This window comes from Ambystoma mexicanum, chromosome 3p (assembly GCF_040938575.1).
Source record: "Ambystoma mexicanum isolate Mex_15411 chromosome 3p, UKY_AmexF1_1, whole genome shotgun sequence".
NCBI classification, from domain to species: domain Eukaryota; kingdom Metazoa; phylum Chordata; class Amphibia; order Caudata; family Ambystomatidae; genus Ambystoma; species Ambystoma mexicanum.
In genome coordinates this window covers 992,333,095-992,355,838 of record NC_090925.1, presented here as the reverse complement: position 1 = coordinate 992,355,838, position 22,744 = coordinate 992,333,095, and the positions used below count along the sequence as shown (strand labels likewise).

At 47.9% G+C, this 22,744-nt stretch overlaps 1 protein-coding gene across 3 annotated transcripts in view; it reads right to left on the bottom strand.

Moving 5' to 3' along the window:
- The window catches only part of NCOA6 (nuclear receptor coactivator 6), a 1,612,994-nt gene that overhangs the window by 1,302,908 nt on the left and 287,342 nt on the right, over positions 1 to 22,744 (bottom strand). For all 3 annotated transcript variants that reach the window (XM_069652283.1, XM_069652284.1, XM_069652285.1), the window contains exon 5: positions 4,263 to 4,397. In XM_069652283.1, coding sequence (XP_069508384.1) covers positions 4,263 to 4,397 — 135 coding nt within the window. The remainder of the gene's footprint in view (positions 1 to 4,262; positions 4,398 to 22,744) is intronic.

The window sequence follows — 22,744 nt, the reverse complement described above, 5'->3', positions numbered from 1 at the left end:
TCTCCAGACACGCCCGATGTGTGTCTCCTGTTATGAGCCAGTAGTCGAGATAAGGGTACACTGGAACAGACCGTCACCGCAAGTGAGCCGAAACCTTGGTAAAAACCTCAGCGGCAATTCCAAAAGGGAGTACTTTGAATTGATAGTGTTCTCCATCTTGAACCTCGGGTATGTGCGCCGACAACATTGAAATTTGAAAGCATGCATCTTTCATATACAATGTGGCCATGTAATCCCCTTCTTTAGCAGTGGAATTACTTCCTGCAGAATTGTCATTCTGAACCTCTTAGGCTTGACATACTTGATTGCAGGGTGCAGGTCTAATACAGGGCACAGGGTTAAATCCTTTTTGGGTACAAGGAAGTATATTGGATACCCTTGTTTACCTGATGATCTAGGACGATTTCCATCGCTCCCTTTTTCAGCAGGGCCTCTACTTCTGCTTGAAGTATGAGGAGGTTGTCTGGATACAGTCTGTTCTTTGGTGGGTGATGTCAAGGTTTTTGAAGAAACTCGATACAATAACCTTCACCTACTGTTTTGAGCACCCACTTGTCTGAAGTGATCCCCTCCCACGCGTAGGTGAAGCAGGTCATCCGACAACCTACTGGAGATGTATGGGAGTGGAACCTGAACCAGAAAGTCATCTGCTGGCAGGGGCACAGGACCTTCTGGCAGCTGCATTCATACCACTTCCTTTGCCACGAAACCCACGCTGTTGAGGGTGCCTGATTAGCATTGGGTGCTCCTTGGCCAGAGTACCAGGGTGAGCCTCCTTTACCATAGGAACCTTGAGCGGTTCTAGAGCAGGACTGCCTCCGAAAGGGGTGGCGGGTAGAAAACACCCTGCGCTGCACGTACGTCCTGTTGGAAATCTGGTTGACAGATTTTAGTGTCTCATGTTCCTTATTTGCCATCTCGAGAGCAACGTCAACCACCGAGAGCTGATGCTTCGATGGGCTTATTGATGAGTGAGGCTTGAGTCTCATGTTTAAATCTGGAGTTCTTTAGCCAAGTATGGAATTTTAAAAGAATCAGTTCTGCTAACACTCTGCCATCATTTTAGCGGCGATGAGCGTGTTTTTTAGAATTTTCTGCGTGACCCAACATTCCACCTGCACAATCCGAAGCAGCTGTGACTTAGCTGGTCATGAACATTCGGAAGTCCATGTTTTACCAGAACTCACTAGACATCACTGAAGCTGGTAAGCAGAGTACAATAAGCCGCAGAAGAAGTGATTCTTTTGCCCAAGTTGTAGAGTTTTTAACAGTCTTTATCTGGAAGAGCTTCAGCCGAAGACATGGGAATACCTGTGCGCCTTCTGGTTGTGATGACTACCAGGGAGCCCGGAATGGAGTGCCCCGAATATAGAGGGGATCAGAGGGTGTGGGTCGAAATATCTTCTCAACGTGGGGGTTCACCACCCAAGTAAGGCAGGGCGTAAGTAAAGAAGGGGCAATACGCTTCTTAATAGAGTTGAGAAGGGGAATGGCCTGGCTGACCAGAACCTTCTCTTTAAGGATGTCCTCCACAAAGTCGGAGTCAGGCACTACTTCCTGATTAACAATTTTGAAATGGTCTGCTGCCTTCCTAAGAATGTTATAGAGGAGCAGCTGATAGTCAATAGGGGAAGCCTGGGCTGGGTGACAGGAGTGGCATCCAAAAAAATATAGTCGGGCTCTGCCTCATGAGCAGGGCTAGTGGGCCAGACACCCTAGTCATCTATATCAAGCCATGCATCTGGGTCATGAGAGACAAGATCTTGGGACACATCATCTTGGTCCGGGACATAGAACACATCTTCATCTGGATCATACTGATCCTCCTGATAAATATCTTCAGAGGGATCAGGTAGGGCCTAGCGTCATCCTCGAAGGAATGAGTTATCTTATGAAGAATCTCGTCAAATCTGTATGAAAAATCAATGAACTCACAGACCTTGCCATACACTCCTTAAACCTTTCCCTAGTCCAGGAGCTGGTAGTTGGAGATTCTGGAAATGGGAAAGCTAAATCTTCCTGAATAGAGCCTTTAGGCCCTTGTAAGGACTGTGACAATAGAGAGGAGGCCCGAGTATAGCCTGGAGGTAAAGGAGGGTGTGACTGGGGACCAGAACCATGGGAGTCCCGGTGGGGAGTGGGTGTGCTTTTGCCTCAATTTAGGGTGAGTTTTACTTAAAGAAGCGCATTTCGACTTGTCTTTCGACGTGTGGGAAACAGGCACTGAAACATTAGGGGAGGCACCCTGTGAAGTGAAAGACTGGGTACCATGCGTCACACGCGATCACAGAGGGCCGAGAACCGAAGGTTCCCCAGGCCCCACCGAAGCCTTCTACCTGTCTGCGGGTGCTCTAGGCTTCTTTGATGGTACCGCCGAGGGAAGCCAAGGAGTTGTGTGTTTAGCTTTGGTGGTATAAGTATGTGTGCCCCCTAAAACCAGAGGGTGGTCTCCCCATAGCAGTGGGTTCAGCATGACTAGTGGGGATGGGGACAGGCACACAAGAGTCGGCCGACTGTGCAACGGTGTCTTCGGCCTCTGAACTGGAGCCATGGCTGCTGGAGGGGTCCTGGTCAGATGCACCAGTGGGGTAATGAGATTAGCCCTGCATGGCGTAGTCCGCCCACCGCTTTGTGTGCCTTTCTTTAAGCGTTTTAGGCTTAAAGAGTGGACAGGCCTTGCAGCGCTGCACGTCATGGTCACAACGTAAGCCGTTATTACACTCACTAAGAGTGTCCCTCCAAGGAAACATCTGATTACAGGAAGGACACAATTTAAACAAGTTTTAAGTTTTACACTCCTCTTGTTGCTTTTGCGCCCTGCTCTTATTTACAAATAATAATAAACAGAGTGCTCTCCATTATTAAGTAGAAACAGAGCAGCCAGAAAAGGGAAAGAAGGAAAAGCAAAGGCATTCTCTAAAGAGAAATGACGAGAATAAGGGTCCCCAATCTCCCTACTCTGAAGGCCGAAGCCTGATGGTGAAGGCTGTCGCAAGCTGTCGAAAATTCAACTAGAGAGTCACAGGACGGGAAACAGGAAACGTCCGTCAATTACATCGTCGAAATGATGCATCAAAGACGTGAAGAATGTAGCAATAAATCCCGTTAACACGAGCTCCATATTAAAGCTAACGACCAGTATTGTGGAAAAACAATCTGGGGGACATCGATGCGTGACGGATCATGGGTACACTACACTTCACGGTAGGGATAGAGTTACAGAAACTCCCAGGTCGACGTCCCTTCTTGATGTTCAAAGAAAGATGCAATACTGTGCAATGACCACTACATGTCCGACTATATGCACAGCATGTGGTTCTAAGCAGATTCACAAGCATCAGAAAAGATAGTGTTACAAATATTTGGCACAAACAGGAAATTTCTGATCAGTGTACTTTTTAACTTTGCTATTGAAAGTAAGTAAACATTTGTAAAATATTAAATATTTATAATTCAGATATCTTTTACCAAAGTACTACAAAGGAAAGCTTCACAAGTAGTGATATGATGCATGTGTAGCTGTTTACTGTTTTAAACAATGCTAATATCACATATGTAGAAACATAAGGGTGGTCTAAATATGTGCAACTACCTAGAGAGATCTTATGTCTGATGCCATTAGTTAAATAATCACTGATGTCCCCCACACATGCCCAATGGTTAAAGGCGGTTACTTGGGCCTCTGACTCACATGCAACCTACCCACTCCAGGCCTAGGGACATCTGGCTTAGATTCCGCTCCTACTTGTCCGACCTTGACATGACTCCGGTTACTTCCCCTCCACCTGCTTTTTCTTACTAGTCCGAGAGCTCCTCCCATATTACTTTGATCAGCCTCCCCTCCCCGCATGTCGTTTGTAATTCTGTTTTTTGAATCATTTAATGTGCAATCTCCGTATGACTGTATCATGATTTGTATTGTCAGTCTGTACCTGCTGGGCGCTGTTCGCCTGTTTTGCTGCCACGCTGCCTAATAAAAAAGAGTTTAAAAAAAATAAAATAATCACTGATGTCACCAGTGATGTCATAGTGTCATTAATGAGGTCACCAATGAGGTTAGAGGCTGCGCAGCAGGGAGTGCAAAGCTAAGGTGGCTTTAGCTGAATTGCAGGGGTTTTGTTGCGTTAAATTCTCACCTTAACGTCCCTGCAACAAACTTTTTTTCCCCCAGAATAAATATATTCTTGGTTCGACTAAGAATAGTCAATGTATTATAATGCATTTATGCAAAAGATAATACAATGTTTCATCTTCAAGCTCACCTGTACCACTCTGCGCGGGAAATCCAGGTTCTAATCTTGCCGCATTGTTTGTCGCACTGTTTGCTCCAGTGGGTCCATTAAAACTGACATCTTGGACTCTGTTCTGGGCTAAAGCCAGGTTAATTGCACCTTCACCTAAAAAAGGAAAATGTACAACATATTATATATACAAAGCCTCTGAAAAAAATAATTGACCAATTCACAGCGTTAAACTTTTCAGTAGAATGGGAGAGTTACAGTCGCTTAAAATTGCAATGAAATAGATAGGAAGAATTGAGTTATGCAGTAGTGAGGTCTACATTTCTGAAACAGCTGATTTAATTGTTCAAAAAATGCTTCGTTTTATGAACAAATAACCTCAACATGAATGGGTGTGTGCAATGCTAATATAATCCCTATGGCCATACCCACCCACTCGTTGTCCCTCCCTGTCCAAAACACATCGAGCTTGCTCTTATAATAAAATCAAGCTTTAGCCTAAAAGTGTTTTTCTAAACAGATTGCTGAGGGCTTAACTGCAACTGTAAATGGCTACTGGTGTGATAGAAACCTCTTAAAGAAGTGTGCCACTTCATTTATATCTGTCACGTGCACTGAAGTGCTGTTAAAAACAATAAATGACAAAGCAAACAGTTTTGGCTTGATATATTAGATAGGCAGGTACTGAAATCGTATACCCAGGTAATCCCTCAAATTTTCAGCTGTTGCAATCTTATGCCCAGGTAGTACCTTTATATCAGTGCCTAGCAAACGCCTATTCCATACCTACACAAAATGCCTAAACCGTTTGCTTTGCCAATGCTTGTTCTTACAATAGTTGTGCACTGCTGAGCCCTCGCAGCTTTGACCCAAGGATTTAGGCCACGCCATTTGTGTTATGGTCGGTCTCTCTAAAGAGAGTTCCCGATTGATTCGAAGCTGCACACATTGCAAACCTGTGGCTTCTTATCGTTTGCAAGCTCCTTGTATAGTGCCGATGTCTTAGCTTCCCTGCTGCTTCCCCAAGTAGTATCAACTCTTGTTTCCAGTAAACTGGAATTAAGACATCACCTTTCCTTTTCTTCGATGTTGTGAATATTCCTATAGCTAAGGATCGGTATGCAAGAGCACATTTGGTGTTAGTTCCGGAGAGAGAAGTTATCCAGCTGGCCATCCCTGTTCCCCATCTGTCTTGGTTATTCCCTCTTTGCATTCACCTGTCCTGCACCTCCAATCACTGATTTACGTTCTCTTGCTTGAGTCAATAACTACAAATTCCGGTCAACCGTTTCCTTCAAGCACAAACTGCAGCTTTTCCTCGGAGCTCAAGTCCCAGCACAGCATATCAAAAGACGGCCGTCAAATCAAGAGGCCTCTCATAGATTCCCCAAGTCTTTCACTGCTTAATTGAGATATTTCAATCGTCCTCTCGGCTGCAACATTGCAGTGAGTCAGAAGGAGCCAGTGACTACGAAATGGTTGATATCACCTCGCACAGACAGATCAAAATAGATCTCTCTGGAGAAATGCAAATATCCAAGTAGGTCGCATGCAACAAAGAAACTATTAATATTTAATGGAGGTGTGTCTATCCTGCTAATTATTAATTATATCATACATCTAGCCCATTGTCGCCTTTTCGAAATTCATCACCTGCATGTATTACCCTTCTTCGAGTGTACTAAGCCAGTGACTGTCACACTTAGATATTTTCTTAGCTTTCCCCATTATTGAAGGATCGTTATTAGATTTCTAAATCTAATTCTAAGAAGGGCTATATTTTGGTAAATAGTTATACTGATCTTACCATTAGTTTGTCAGGAATCACCCTTATTGCTTACCAAGTGTTGTTACTGTTAGGAAATAATTTTCTTTTGTCAGCTTTCGCATCTCTTTCAATTCAATCAACACCTTATCTTTTGATTGATTGTGTGAATCTGACCTATTTTCAGCGAATGATGTCAGGGGAGTGGAAATTCGACAGGCATGACAAGTTGTTTGTTGTAGAGGACAAGAGATTTTTAAAGCGATTCTGTCCAATGGTCAACTAGGCTCTAGTATCAGTGCCTGGTATTGGTTCAGGTGTCCACTAGGTGGCATTGTTGTTCAAAAAGCCAGTAAGGATCAATTGTTTACACTGGTTATTCACATTCTGTTTAACATTACTCATGTGACATTTTTCTTGTGGTCACAAGCTAGTATTGCGGCCTGATGGAAACCCAAAGTCCCATTTTTGTCCGACAATGTTAATTAAGTGTAAGTGCAAAGATGGGGCAGAGCTTCCCATCTATGACCGAGAGGAAGCTCCAGCCACATTTGAATGTCCAAGCACATTGCAACAAAATATGTGCACCACATTAGCAAGAGGCTGGAAGCCTGGACTTGATTTCTCTCAGTGCTCAAGCTGCGCTCCAGGTCTGGCTAGAGTCTGGGAAGTGCCTTTGTGTACTTGAGAACTGGCTTGAAGGCTACTCAGAGCTTGAATGTTGCAGGTCATTTAATAGCTTGGATAGGGTCCCACAGCTGACGCTTTTGCATAACTAGAGTGGATTTGGGGCCATTCCATAAGTTGACCACTGGAACTTGTAATCTGAAATACGAGAGGCCACAGAAGGGATGTTTAAAGCTGCTGTGCCGACAAATGTTGCTAAATGCAAATCCCGTGAGGTGAAGCTCTACCCTCTTTCAACCAGGAAAGGACTTCCTAAGTGCCTTCCATCTCTGGTGGGTGCAGCCAATTCACTGTCCCACACTTTGTTCAATGTCATTCTGACTTTCTGGAAGTCATAGGCCCATAGCTTGGCTGCTTCATTCAGAGTGGCGACTACGCTATGCCTGGGTGTAGCCTGCAGTGATGTGCAGCATGCTATGCAACTTCATCAGGAGCCTCAAGTATTCATGGCTCTGCTGCTGCAGTTCAACAAGTAGAGGGCTGCTTATGAAGCTAAAAGTCTTACTTACCTATAACTGTATTTCTCCAGCATTGGTATCTTTCATACATTCACATGCTTGAATATTCACTGCCGTCAGACTGGGAATCCCCAGTAATTTAAAAATGTTCCATACAAAAAGAAATGTACATTGCTAATGAAGCCTGAAAGACTTTCAGTTGTGTAGTCCCCCCACCTCATTTTGGTCCCTTTTGTCCCCAACCAATGAGTGCCGGGCTTAAGCGCCAACCCTGGAAGCTATATTCACATTTTGAGCCCTTAATAGTAACGGATTGATTGAGGACTGCCTGCATCTGGAGCAGCCTCACCTGGGAGGTGGGTGAGCGCATCAGATTCTATGAAAGATATCAATGCTAGAAAAACACAGTTACAGGTAAGCAACTCAAGACTTTTCCAGCATTGGATCTTTCATATCCTTGAATAGAATACCAAGCAGTGGAGGCATGCCACCTACTTCACTGAAGCACACATTAGGTCCCCATTAGTACCCTACTGAGAGTACCCCCAAACACATTATGCATGCTTGAGCATGAAAGGAACCAATGACTGCTCCTACCTCACGTAAACAAGTGTTGCAGGTGTGAGAAACCAAAAGATGTCTCACCCGCTATTCCTCAGGGACTGTCATCCAGGTGGCCAGGACAGGGCCATCACTTTTGGATCCAGTTCCTGAGGGTGGACCAGTGCGGGAGGATCGCCTGGGTGAGGGGGCCTTTGGGGAATGGGGGTGAGGCAGCCAATGGTGAGACGCGGTATTCACCCTTTTTTTGGTCATCCAACCTATCCTATTTTTTAGGATTCTCTGAAGCCCCAACTACCGGCCACCCCTTTTAACACAAACAATAGGGCGGGGAAGAGGGTGACTGAGTATAACAAGATTAACTCTTATACATCGCACTGGACATGTCCCTTTAATCGGGACAGGCAGTCAGGTACTCGACTCTAAAAGCATACCCGATACCTATTGGATCTCCTCACACAGATAAAAGGCAGAACCTAGAGACACACTCGGAGCAAGGTGGAACACCAGTACGAGCAGAACTTCCGGGGCGAAGGCAAACCTACTGGAGCAGAGCGACGGACCAAGGGACGAGAGCAGCGGGTGGAAAAACCCTAAGAGTTCTCTACAGGAGGTTGTTGCCTCCAACAGGCCTAGAAAGACAGGTGGAGAAGGTCGAGTCCCACATCAGAAGGCTGCATTATGTTTCAAGGACGCCAGCAACCCATTCTGGTGAACGGCAGAGTTGGGGAGGCAAGGCCAAGCCTGGGGTATTAACCTTGACAGGTGAATTAGAAATCGTAAAACCAAGAAAGAAATGCACACAGCCAGTGAGTTGGCAAGCGACCTGAGAGACCGGTGTGTGTCAAAGTTTGAAGTGGCAACATTATATATCGCAAGTGAAGGCTGCACGCGTGTTGTTGAGACGCGAAGAAAGGCAGACCTGTGAATGAACTTTTGAAGTAAGGGCAGCTGTGAAATCGGCGGTACTGAGTAACAGAGTTGTCCGGCAAAAGGAAGTAGCCCACTCGAAAATCTCTGTGAAAGGTGCATTGTTTGTAGCGATAAAGTGAACTAACTGTAAAAGCGAAGTTGGCAAAATTGACCCTGAGAGAAGGGGAGAGTGAACAGTTGAAACCTTGAATTGTGAGTCGAAGTGTTCCTGCAGAGGTCTCTAAAGAAAGCCACGCACATTCCAAAGTCTTCGACATCCAAAAGCGCTCTGAGCCCAACTGAGGGAGACCCGAAGTGTAAAAAGCTTGGGGAAGGGAGGCCCCTGCAAGTATATGTGAACTTTGTTGTGAAAGGTCTGAGCCCGAGAGCAGGGGACCTACGTGAACTTTTGTTGAAATGTTATTTGGAAGTCGCCAAAGAGGCTTTACTATGGAAGGCCAGACGGGCCTCTATCCACGTTTTGTTTGGAACTGGTCTGTGTTGAAAACCTGAGCCAGAGTGTCATCCCACCTACAGAGACCGCCTTACTCCGTGTGGTCTAACGTGAGGTGGAGAGCTGATTCAGCCACCTTTATTCTTTTGAACACCAATTTATCCTTTGCATACATTTCTCCTTTATACACTTTTTGTACAAGAGATAAAGCAGGAATGATGTCTTGCTAGTATAGGGCATTTTGTTTTGACGGACTTCACTAGGACTGTTTATTTATCGTTTGATGGTCGAGACTACTACCATCTTAGTTATAGAGCAAAGTAGGAGTTTTTCCAACCACAGAAACTTCCAATTGTACCTATTGTGTCAGTGTCATACTTGTGATACCATTGCCCCCCCCCCCTACATAGGACTGCTTGTCAGACTTCTGACTCCTTTTCGGCATCCTCTTCCAGACAATAGTGCTTGGCGAAAGTATGGAGCGTGCTACAGGTAGCTGCCCTGCATATGTTCATGGCCACTACCGCCTGGAATGCTGCGGTTGCCGCCCTCCCTCATGTAGAATGGGCAGTAGCTGGATGGGTAAGTGGGTTGCCCTTGTCTTGTGGCAGTGGGTAATGCAGTTTACTACCCATCGGCAAAGACCTTGTTTGGAGATGCTTTGTGCATTGCGAGGGCCTGCAAAGGAAACAAATAACCTGGAGGAGGTGCACAAAGTGCTAGTGAGCTGCAAGTAAATTTTAAGGACTTGGGACAGGTTTAGCGAGTTTACAGCACATTTAGTGCTGGAAGTATGATTGCTGAAAATGTTGGCAGCACGATGCGCTCCGACAGACTCACTGCGAACACCACTTTCGGGAGGAACTTCGGGTGCGCTCTGAGGACTACCAGATCCTTCAGGAAGACTGCAAACTGAGGATCTGTGAATAAAGCATGTAGTTTGCTGATCCGTTTTGCCGATGTGATCGCCACCAGGAAGGCGCCCTTCCACGAAAGCAAGTTTAGATCGCATTTGTGAATGGATTCTAATGGAGAAGCCATTAACGCTGTTAATATTGGGTTGAGAATCCAGCTTGGAGTCGGAGATGGCACTGGTGGAAAGGTCCTAAGCAAACCTTTCATGAAGGTTTTTACTGCAGGATCAAAGTCAAAATATGTAGCTCCAGGGCCCCTACAGTAAGATGGAATAGCAGAGAGGTGAACCTTGATAGAAGTCTGAGATAAAATAGAAATTTCCCTACTGTGACCAACAGTAGGGCAACTGTCTTCAATGTCTATTTGGGGGTTCTTCCAATGCCCACCTTATGTTTTCCTTCCACCATCCCTTCTCAGAGTACCACCCCACACCTCCTCCTGAGGTCTCCTTCCAAACCCTCTAAATTCTCCTCCAGCCATCTTTTTCAATAAAACCCAAAACACCCAATAGTAACATTGATTCTCTTCTGTATTCAATTCTGGACCAAACCTATTCCAGGCTTGTACACCATCTTAGATTACATACAAGTGTGCGGGATGCCTCCAGGCAGACTAACCTCGCAACATCATCTCATCTGTTCCCGCTGCAGTAGGCAAGACTCCCCGAATGTTATATGCACATTTTTACCATACCTATTGGCTACAGTTCTGAGCTTTGCCAAAAAGACAACTGTTAACTTTTTTAATTTCAACCCCATATATATGTGGGGGAATGGATACAGTTTATAATTAATGCAAGGGGTAACATGGGGATCCGGGGGAGGGGGTCTCCCCCTGCATATATATGGGGTGAAAAGGGTGTTGATTTTTTTGTTGAAATCTGCATTTTTCAGGGGTTGCAGTAAAAACGGCACAGTGATCACATATAGCCGCTCTCATCAGGCCCGCTATACCTGTAATGGCTCAGACCACACACACATCACATCAGGGATGCTATACCTGTAATGGCTCAGAACAAGCAGATCCCATGAAAGCTTCTATACTTGTAATGGCTCAGAACACACCTCTCATCTGGGATCTTATACTTGTAATGGCATAAAGTGCTGGTAAAGCATCTGCATTCAAGCAAGTAAGCATCTGGTGAGACTATAATTCCCAGCCTAGTGGCCAAAAGTAGGTTTGCACGCATCTAAAAAAGGAGCACCCTATGGTAAACCTGCACTGCATTTGTAAATGGAAAAGGCATTTTCAGCTTTTTAAATATTTATGGCTGCTATGTCAAAAGACAAAAAGGAGAGAAAGAGCAACTCTGAACCTAAGCAATATAGGAGAACAAAGTGAGGGGTGGGGGAAGAGGCCGCGAGAACAAAGAATGTATTAGACAATCCAAAACAGGAATTCGAGCAACAGGAAGAGACCAATGAGCTACATAGAACAACAAAGAAAGTGAGAAGGGAAACAGAAGTAAATAATAGGACACACACAATAGGAGTGAGGGATAGAAGCCAACAGCAGACGGGGAGATCTGGAAATAGAAAATCCAGATTAGAGAAAGTAAGGCCAATAACAAGAGGTAGTGCAAGAAAGATAATCAAAAGGAGTAGCAACCACAGTAGAGAAATAAGTTACTCGCGTAGCGACTAACGTACTCTCAGTCCATAGTCCCCTTTCCTCCATACTGCATGTGCGTCCCTCCAAGAGACAGGAGACAGACCCTTTTTCACCAGAAAAAATATTGTTCCCCTTTAAATTAAGAGACTTGCAGGGGTGCGGCGCTGGGAGTATGCGTTCCCCTGACTCCGCCCACCAGTGCCTTTCCTCAGTCCCCAATTACTCTTACGTTCCGTCCCCTTTCTACCATACTGAATGGGCGATTACAACTGAATGTAGCCCCAGGGTGGAGAGGTGACCTTCCTTAAGAAAACAAGTTCCTAAATACTGGCTGCCAGAATGCTGCGTCTGACCTGGAGCCGACATCCAAACAGTAGTGCTTACAAAAGACAGAGGGAGTGGCCCAAATGGCTGCCCTGCTGATGACCTGCCACGTGACGTGTCTCTGGAATTCGACTACCGTGGCCTTTGCTCTGATAGCGTGGGCATGCACGTTTGCCAAAAGCGGCTTGTGCTGCCCCTCATAAGCCTCCTTAATGGCTGCCACCATCCATCTTGCTATAGAGGCCTTGGAACCCTGATATCCTTGACCCGCCAAAGGAGATAGAGTCTCAGATTTGCGCAAGCTTTTGGTTCTGTCCAGATAGAACTTTAGCGCTCTCTTAACATCTAAACAGTGCAGCACTCTTTGAGCATCGTCCTTGGGGTCCGCAAAGAAAGTCAGGAGTACTATATCTTCATTTAGGTGGAACGCTGAGACTACTTTAGGTAACAACGCGGGATGCGTTCTGAGGGCCACCTTGTCCCTGTGAAAGGTAGAGTATGGCTCAGAAGCCATTAGAGCTTAGATCTCACTGACACGACGTGCAGACGTAAGACCCACCAAAAGAGCTGTCTTCATGGTGACCAGCCGGATGTCTGCGGACGCCATAGGTTCAAAAGGTTTATGTGCCAAACACTATATTGAGGTCCCACATGGGGTGTGGCTTCTTAATGGGCGGGTAGAGCCTAGAGAGTCCCGTCAAATGTCGTTTGACCACCGGATTGGACGAGATAACGTCCTCCTCCAATTTCTGGTAGGCTCCGATGGCAATCAGATAGGTGCAGCATGCGTCTATCTGCACCCCCGAGTTTGCAAAGTGTGCAGAGAAGGATTGCACATTGTCCAGTGAGCAAGTGAGAGGGTCTACTTCCTTAGACTCCGCCCAGTGGCAAAACCTAGTCCACTTGCTTTTGTACTGCTCCTAGTGGCATCGCTCCTAGCGCCCTGAATGATGTCTAGGTTAGCCTGCAAGAGGCGCAGATTCTTCAGTTTGGCCTGTTCCGGAACCACGCTGCAAGGACTAACTTCTGCGGGGCGGGGTGCATGACTGTGACCCCCTGCTATGACAGTAGATGAGCTGGGCCCAGTGGAAGGTGCATCGGAGGTTGAACCAACAGGCTGAGTAGCTTCGAGAACCATGGCCTCGCCGGCCACCACGGAACTATCCGAAGGATGCAGAGGAGCCGCGACTCTCTTATCTTGCAGATCACCCTGTGTACCGTGGGAGGGAAGGTATAGGCGTTCATGCTGTTCCACTGAATCTGTAACGCATCGCCAGTGAGCCTCGACCCAATCCCTGCCAGAATGCGAACTGAGGGCACTTCCTGTTGAACCATGGGGCAAAGAGATCCACCTGAGGATGACCCCATTTGTTGATAATCTCCTGAAGGACTTGGTCGTTCCAACTGCCATTCGTAATTGTCCACCCCAGCCTGCTGAGCCTGTCCACCTCCCAGTTTGAATCCCCCAGGAGGTGGATCGCCGACCTGCGAATGTCGTTCGCCAGGGCCCATTCCCAGATGCTGACCCCGAGGGCGCATAGGGGAGGGGACCTGGTGCCACCCTGCTTGTTGAGGTAATACATGCTGGTGGACTCTGAATGAGGATCACCTTGCCGCTGATGAGCGTACAAAGACCTTGAGAGCCAGCCAGATGGCCTTCAGCTCTAGCCAATTGACGTGTGCTTCCTGTTCCTGCCAGGACCAAAGTCTGTGGACACTGGTTGTCCAGGGTAGCTCCCCAGCCATCCAGGGATGAATCCGTGGTGATGGTGACATGCAGTGCTGGTTGTCGGAAGGGCCTGCCCATCCTCAGATCGAAGTCTGTGCTACACCAGACTAGGTCCGGGTGTAGGAGGCAAGGAACGCCAGTGAACCCCTGCTCCCGATTCCATGAGGCTGCCAAGGGTAGCTGTAATTTCCTCAGAGGGAAAAACTCTCTCGGATCTCGCATCCCAGATGAGGCAGAGGAACGTTGGACTCTGCTTCGGCTCCAGTTGAGACTTCTTGAGATTGATGGAGAATCTCAAGTCGTGTAACGTGTTCATGAAGGCGGAGGAGGTATGCTAAACCGCCTCTGGGGACCTTGCCCTGACAAGCCAGTCGTCTAGGTATGGGTAGAAATGGTGACCTTGGGCCCTGAAAAGGGCTGCTACTGCATTCATAAGCCTAGTAAAGACCCTCAGGGCTGAATTGAGGCCAAAGGGTTGAACCTTGTATTGGAAAAGGAAGCCCATCATCCTGAACCGAATGAAGGACCGATGGGGCTGCCAAATCGGGACATGTAAGTAAGCGTCCTTCAGATCCAGGGAGAAGTTCCAGTCTCCCCTGCACAGTGTCTCTGCAATAAGCGTGGGGTAACCATCTTGAACTTTTGAAGTGGGAGGGAAAGGTTGAGGGTGGAAAGGTCCAACACAACTCTCAGGCCAGCCTGGTGGTTCTTGTGTATGGCGAAAATCCTGGAGTAGAAGGCCATACCCCGCTGGGAGGCTGGGACTTCTTCCACTGCCTGGCTCTCTACGAGCGATTGAATTTCCGCCAACAGAGTTGCTGTCCCAGTCGGTGGCAAGGGAGGTACTGGTAGGCAGTACCCCATGGACACAACTGATAGGATCCAGGGGTCCGCGAACCTCAACCACCAATTGTGCGTTTGGAAGGCAAGCCTGCCACCCACTGGGGAGTGTCATGCCTTCTTTCCCTCTGAGGCTGAGAAGGGGGACTGAAAGAAGCCCTTAATCCCTGCTTTGTGCTGTTTGCAGCGGTGTTGGTTCAGAGATAGGGCAGGGCCGTCGTTCTTGGAAGCCGCGGAACCCGCCAAAGGCTCGACCCTTGTCCGAACGTTGGTGCGTTTGACTGTAGGTCTTGGGCGTGCACTTTGTGAGGATGGATAAAGACTTTGCAGTCTGGGAACTGTTCTTTTTATCCAGTTCCTCATTGGTGGTGGAATGGAAGAGGCCGCTACCCTCAGAGCCAAGCTGTCCTTCTCATGTCCGTGATGATGCAGATGTCCCAGCCTGAGGTGTCAATATGCGCCACTGTCGACTCCATCATATCTTGAGCCACCATCTTCGGCTCTGCCAGCCCCACCTTGAAACGTGCCCGACTCTGCACCGGAAGTTCTGGAAGGAAGTCGGCCATTTCCTGCCAAAGCCTCTGGTTAACGGCTGCGATCACGGCATCCGCATTAGACTGACCAAAGTGCAGAGAGGCGTTGGAGTAGACCTTTCCATATGCCGCCAAGATCATCTCCTCCTTGCCGAGCAGAGACGAGGACGAGGTGGCCGATGACCACCGAGGCTTCGAGTATATGAAGCCGCTGCAATCGAAGAGTGTGGTAGAGGGTGTGCCAACAACAAGAGTGTATCCCCCCCTCCAACTGCCTGTACTTGGCATCGAGGCGCCTGTTGGTGGGCTGCGCTGAGTGGGGTTTCAGCTATCCCTTTTTGGACAGGGAAACAACGTCCTTCTGCAACGGAATCCCCGTTCTAGCCGCGGGGCATAGAATGAGGACTTCGGCCAGGACCCCCACCTCCGGTTATTCAACCTCGGGTTGCCAAAGCCCCAAGTATTCCGCCAAACCTGCAAGTCGATCATGGAAGGCCTTACCCGACGATGGTGTGGCGGGGTCCTCCTCCTTATCGGTGTGCACTGGGGTGGACGACTGGTCTGGAGCCGGTAGAGGAGTGCTGGGAGCCGTTGGCTGAGGGGTGGGGACCGGAGCCGGTGGCTGCTGCGGAGGCTGTTGTGGAACAGCCTTAGCTGTAGGAGGCAGGGGAGCCACAATCGAAGGACCCGGCGTGGGCAGCTGGGGCTGCGCGGGTGCCTGATGCACCGGAGCATAGGAGGAAGGACTATGGCTGCTGGCAGCAGGACTGGAGGTAACCTGTCCCTGATCACATCCCGAAGGATGCAGCTCCTCTGAGGGGACCTCTCAACGCAAGGATCGTCTCAAGAAACGTGTCCTCACAGGGTGGTGGGGTGGCAGGTGGTATTGACGGAGTGGCTGGCAGCTGGGCCTGTGCATACTCTGCCTTGCTGGTTGCAGGTGGTATCTGCCCTGCGATGAAGAAGGATAAGCTGTAGGCCACGTACCTGGTTGAGACTAGTCCCACCTGAACACTCAATCTCCTACCTGCTCCCCAAAAAGGGTTGGTGTCCGACGAGCGATCCTCTTGTCTGGTGCGGCGGCCAGCCTATCAAGCTGCATGCCACATGCCTGCGTCATGGTGCCTGGCTCGCTGGGACTGGCCTCCCTCTGGACTCTTGGCGGTGGAGCTTGAGGCCTACCCTGCACCTCAGGACCAGACCTGGTAGGTGTAGCGCCCTCTGCTGAATCACTGGTAGTGCTGTGTACAGGCGCCCCGTCAGACATTTGACCCGTACTAGGGCGTAGTCCCTCGGGTGAACACCCAGTAAAAGAACCTTGTGGTCCCTCAGCACTGTCTCCGGAAGGATGTAGAGACCCTTATGCCTGGAGCCCGGTTGCTGGATGAGCCTCGGTACCAGCATTGGTATGAAGACCTGAACGGTCCCTCCCCCTCTGACATTTACTAGAAAAGGAATCGCCCTTGCGGGTTGCAATGGAAAAGAGGCCCTGCCTTGGGCCTTGATCTGTGCTTGACTAAGTTCTTCAAGTCCTCTGGAGGTGACTTCTAAAAGAGCTCTCTCCACCTTGCTAACCAGTTCTTCAGAGCTCACAGTGTGAGCGCGTTGCACGCAGTACAGCCCTCCCAGCCGTGGTCAGGGCCAAGGCAGCAGATGCACAAAGATTGGGGGTTTGACGTAGGGAAGAGCCCTTTGCAGGCTGGACACCTGCTGAAGCCCAAGGACGTTGACATGCGCCAGGGAGGAGTGTGACGCCAGAGGACAGAGTACCTGGTTAAAGATTAAAAGAAAAGACAAAAAAAGACAGTATCCGGGGAAAAGCGCGTGGAATTACAAGGCAGAAGCCAAAACCAGGAGCGCTAGTAAAAGCGGTCGGTTCCCGACGATGTGGAAAAGAGGACTGGGGAGTGGCGCCGGTGGGTGGAGTCAGTGGAGCGCATACTCCCAGGACCGCACCCCGTGCCTCAAAATTTAAAGAGGAAGAAGATCTATTCTGGTGAAAAAGGTTCAGTCTCCCGTCCCTAGAAGGGACCCCCATGCAGTATGGAGGAAAGGGGACGGAACGCAAGAGTAAATGAAAAAACACATATAGCCAGAGTAATGACATGAGAGAGGAAGAGGAGTTCTATCAACCGATAGAGCACAATGTAGGAGGGAAACAGCAATAATAGAACGCAGAGATGGGTGAGGAAGAGTGACAGAGCAACAGACCTCAAAACGTGGCATAGCAACACTTAAAGTGAGAGGTAGAACATCAGAAAGTGAGAGACAGGGAAAACCGAAGGAGAGATGGAGCAAAAACATGGAGTGGTTGTCATGCAGGTAGTCCCAGGCAGCAACAGTAGGTCCGAGAGGCAGAGAAGTGATGCTGGTAGAGTGAGGGACTTGATTAATGATGTAACTATATGGCATCTGTAGTAGTTTCTAGAGTTTTGGTGTTCAAGTATAATGAAGATGAAACTGGGTAGTACGCATCAACAAGTTCTTTGTCACTAATGTTTTCGAACACAGTTTTAATTGGATAGTTGTCAGACACTTATTACTCTTCTTGGGAAGGAAGAAACACATTTTGAATCTCTTGAAATTGGATGTGCTCTCCAATTCTAAAAACTGAGAGCAAAATACTCTCACGCTAAAATCCTATCTGGAGCACTGAGCACCTGTATGTTTGTTCAGCTATTACACAGCGGTAGAGGAGCAGCTGTATGCCTCTTCAGGAAATCCCGCCCCCTGCCTCCTATATGTTGCAAATCAGAGAATGTGCTATGTTTGACACCAGCAGTTGTGCCAATACAGCAGCGAGTATTCGAAAAAAGATATCCATTGAGAAATCCCTATCGAATGTATCCCCGAAGAGACGACAATCTGAGGGAGGAACGCCCTGAAGGAATATGAAAAGGAGTAAAAGAGAGAAACTAGTGACGTCACAAGAGACGAGCGTGATGCACTGAGAATACTGACTGAAGAAAATGCATGGATCTTACAGAAACTGATGACGAAGTTAACAGAGTAAACTTTCATATGCAGAAAAGAAGATTGCATAAATGCAAAGTGCTACAGAAATGCAACCGTTCAATAATTGTACAGACGCTGAAACGCAAATAGGCAAAGTTATCATAGAAGCTGGCTATACAAAGTGAATAGACTGTAGGCGAAGCCGGCATTGTATAGAAGCTGGACATCGGTGTCATGAATTTTAGTAAGCTCAGACCCATGGAGAGGAAAGGCCGAGGATTCTGTTGCAGCAAGAATAAGCTGAGATCACCAAAGAGCCTGGCGAGGCGGTCTGACCTGGCATCAAAACAGAAGCAGCCAAGGTCTGTTATCTATTCTTGAAAGCAGTAAATGTGCAAAGGATGAATCACCCCTTGTTAAGAGGCAAAGAAAAAACACCAAGAGTGCCAAGCTTTATTCATTTAAGACATTTAAATGCTGCAGAATGGACTAGAATCGTGGTCTCTTCTCACGTGAGCTGAGGATGGAAATGAGTTGAGCTTGGAGTACTAGAACAACGATAGTGAGAGCCTGCACTCCCATATAGTCCCACAGACATGGATACTTTGCAAGGTCAATTTCAAAGACAATCTGCATGGAAGAAGGCATGGGTGATGAGAAATATTGGGCTAATAGGGTATGGAGGTAAAGTCAAGTCCACCTCCTGGCACCTGGGTATGAGCTTACTGTAAGAATTCATCAACACCAGAGTTGCTCACGTAGAGTAGTCGACAAGTTCTTCTGACCAATGTACCCCTCTAAGTGATAAAACATGCAGAGGAGTCACACGAAGAAAGGAACACCAGCTGCAGGTCGGAACATTCTTCCTTGCGTACACCACCAGAACCCGGTCGTGAAGAATGTCAGAGGTGCAGGTCAGTCGGAGACTACAACAAGGACATATCAAGCAATAAATCTCCAGTGGACATGAAGCAGAAAAAACTCTAAAGGTGAAATAAATAAAAGTACATCCAGGAGGACAACGGCTATGGTGTATTGGCATTCCTGCGGAAATAAAGCAGGACCCGTTAGTACCCCGACATGAAAACAATGGAGAACATAGGAATAATGAACCACACTAAACAAGGTAGAGGAATTTCCAGAAATACCCAGTTGTTGGCAACTCAAACTAAGAGGCTGTCCCAACGGCACGCGGACGCCAAAACTAGGGTGACCCAGTCTCAAGTTCAAATGGAGGTCATTGGCCCCGCCGGCACGCGGATGCCTAAAACTGACAGGCACACTATTAGTAGTCACAAGTCTCTGTGTGCCAACACTTGAGCCACCAACAACCAGAGCAAATAGAAAAGTATCCAATAACCAAATCCAAACGAAATCCAATACAATCCACTAGAGGAGTTCCAAGTCCGCGCCAGATCAGTAATCCAATGAGAAACAATATTCAAGTAGCAGTCCGAGGAGCGGTCCGGGTCGAGACACACTAACAGCAGAAACAAAATCAAGAGGCAGAAGAATTCCAAATACAATCCGAGTTTGGCAACAAAGCAGGAATTCAGGGGCTAGGCGAATCCAGATAACAAGAAAACAGAGTTCGGCAACAAAGAGATCCAAAAATATAACAAAACAGGAACAAAGTTCTTCCATGGAAAAACCGCAATCAGATGCACTGAGCGCATGTATTGCAGTGGCCTTATTGGCTGACAGGGTCACGTGATTGGAAAGAAGTACGAGACGTGCAGCGTGAACGTACGGAGGAAGCCAGTTTCCATGGCAACCTCCAACGCTCAATGAGTCTTGCCCGTCCAGTCACTAACACCCGTGATCTAATCCCCTTGCGCATAGCCGCGGGGAGTCCTTTGAGGTCCAAATGTATAGATTTAACCGCCGTACCGCCCCATAATGACGTGCCAAATCTATAATGGCCGTGAACACGTGCAGCTCGCTGAGCAGAGCATAACCGGACACTCACGTGCTGCTAAGTGAATTGAATGCTCCAGACATTGCACGAGCGTGCCAACCAAACGTAGAGGGCCATATAACGAAGGGCCTTTAGTTTGAGAGCAATGATATACGATGTACTTAATAGTGTTGAAGATGACGTGTTTTAGAGATAGGCATAAATTGTCCACCTGACAGCAGTCAGCCAATCACAATCCCAGTCCTTATAGAAAGCATACTTAGATGTTCCCCTTGAACCAATTATAATTGTTTGTAGGTTTGTCTTATTTTTCACATAGTTTGACATCACTGCCGATGTATTTTTTGCATTGAAGGCTGTTTTTATGGGAAAACTGTGGAGAGCCGAGTGAACGCCTGTCGTAACCACCTTGTTTTAGATAATGGTTAATGTAACCGCAACCTTTGTCATCTTCCTGAGTTGTTTCGATTATTTGGACTCAAGAGTTATTCTGCAAACCCCATCTATTGCATGCACAATACCATTTTGTTTACCACCTTCAGTTCTAAATTGTTTATGTTCAGTTCCCAAAACTGGGTTGAGGCCGGTCTGAATCTGAGGCGCCCATGGTAGCTACCCATCCAATCAATCGGCTTTAGGATAAAAAAATGTATGGTGCAGATACCTCTATTCATTTACATAGCTGGGTGAATGGATGCACCTCCAATCAAGCACAATGAACCATTAGCACCTTGGGGGAAGGAGCCAGCCAATCAGGTGGCTATGAACATAGGCTTAAACTGCTGGTACAAGCCCACGTTCCAAGCCGCCTGAATGCCGGCTCTTCCTGCCGCCGTCCCTTTCCATGGCAGCCATCTTGGAAAAGTATTTTACTTCATATAGCAGGACGCCGCGCACGTCCCCGCTGCAGGAAGTAAAAAACTTTTTATTTTCAGCACCCCGGGGGACTGCTTGCAACCCGGGGTGCTACTGGTTCACTTGCACCGATACCTTGGGCTGCCAGGCCGGTACCAGATACAAGCATTTGGTGGGCAACCAAAAAGGAGTGGTTGCCACTGTGAGCAACGTGGGGGTGTTCTCCCAGTAAAACCTCGAGAATCCCTTATTGAGGTGACCAGGACACGGCCATCGCTGTTGGAGTGGGGGTGGACCATTGGGGTAGGGTCACCTGGAGGAAGGTGATCCAGGGGAAACCCGGGTTGTGCTCGGGGAATACCCCAGGTGAGATGCAGTATTGTGACAGACGGAGAGAAAGGCGAGACCTCTGAGGCTTTCATGGGCTCTTATTGCATTTACCTCCCTTTCTCTGCTTAGATCTCTCCGGCCCAGATAAAACAAACCCGCCATACGTAATCAATCCTCTAAGGCCCCAAACCCAGCTACATCCAAAAAGCATATCTCGCAGAATCTTTGTTTCACCGGTCTCCATTCAAATACTGCCTAGCCTCCTTCTTTCTGTTCCTCTGAGTATCATTTTCTGCATCCCTACTTGATCAGACAAAACACGATTCCCACGTTCATGTCACGACACCAGCAATCCCGATAACCTGCAAACCCTACCAATCCCGCCCCCCTGATTGTCATTTCCCAAAGTCCCAACCTACTATGACAGAACACTATTGTCTCCACGATCCCCTATATTCAGTTCTTCCTCGTGTTCTTTCTTGCCCATTTAACAAACCCTCCAAAAGCTACCCTTCCGAGAGCACCCCAAATACGAAGGATATGATCCCATACAACACCTCTTTCCCTTCTGACTCTGTAGGATGCTCTGACATTCAAACTTTCCCCTTTTCCAACACAAATACTCACGCACACCACAAACAACTGACTAATGTTAAGCCTGTGTACCTGACATGTCCCAACCCGAGGGTCAGGAAAAGTGAGGGGATTAACTTGAACGACACACACCGACAGCCCTTCTGCTTCACCACAAGGATAAAAGGAGGAGCAAGCAAGCACATTACGAGCAAGCCGAGTACAGCAAACAGCCCGACGAGACAGCTATCACGCAGCAGTTCAAAATAAGGAGAAAGGCGGCAGGAATCAAGAGGGTGTCGAGGAGAGAAGAGACCTTGCCCTTTTCATTCCAGGCCCACGGAACCTTCCTAGAGGAAATCCTAAGACCGCGAACAATAGCACAAGTGTCCTGCAGCAGATGTAAACAGTACACGGGGCAAGCTTATGCCAATAAGCAGGCTCGAGGGAAGCTCCTGCGCCTGTGGTACCGGCCTCGACTCCAGGGAAGCCAAAAGCCAAGCGGTTCATCACAACACAGTGAGCCGAGGGGAGACCCCAATAAGAACTGGGCTGTGGTGAGTGACAATCACAGCAGTGGCAAGCTTAGAACCAAAGCTAATGAACTATGAATGAACTGTTAAAAGTGTGAAGGGGAGACCAGCTGCAGAGGGAAGGTAGCACCACGTGGGTGCTAATTCGAGAGACTCTTGTTGAGCCCCCTATTAGAGAAACTACAAGTACCAGAAGGCCGTAGGAGGGCCAGAAAAATGGTCCTACAGAGAATCAAGCAAAATCCCTGTACAATCAAAAGACTTTGATCTACAAGAAGTATGAGAAAAAGGGAAAAGAAATAGAAAGGCTAGAAGGATCCGAGCCTGACCGAGGGAGATCCAGGGGTGAAGCAATCCCCCAAAGTTGTTTGATAAAGGAACTGTAATAAGCGGAAGTTAAAGAAATGGCAAGGATGAACCCAAAAGAGGGATGCCCGAGATGAAGCTACCGCCCAAGTACTAGCAGTCAAGAGGGGTCCGAGCGGGGGCGTGGCTAGCTGCGGGATGAGAAAGACTTAGGTCTCCTCGGCTCTCGCGACCGCAGCAAATA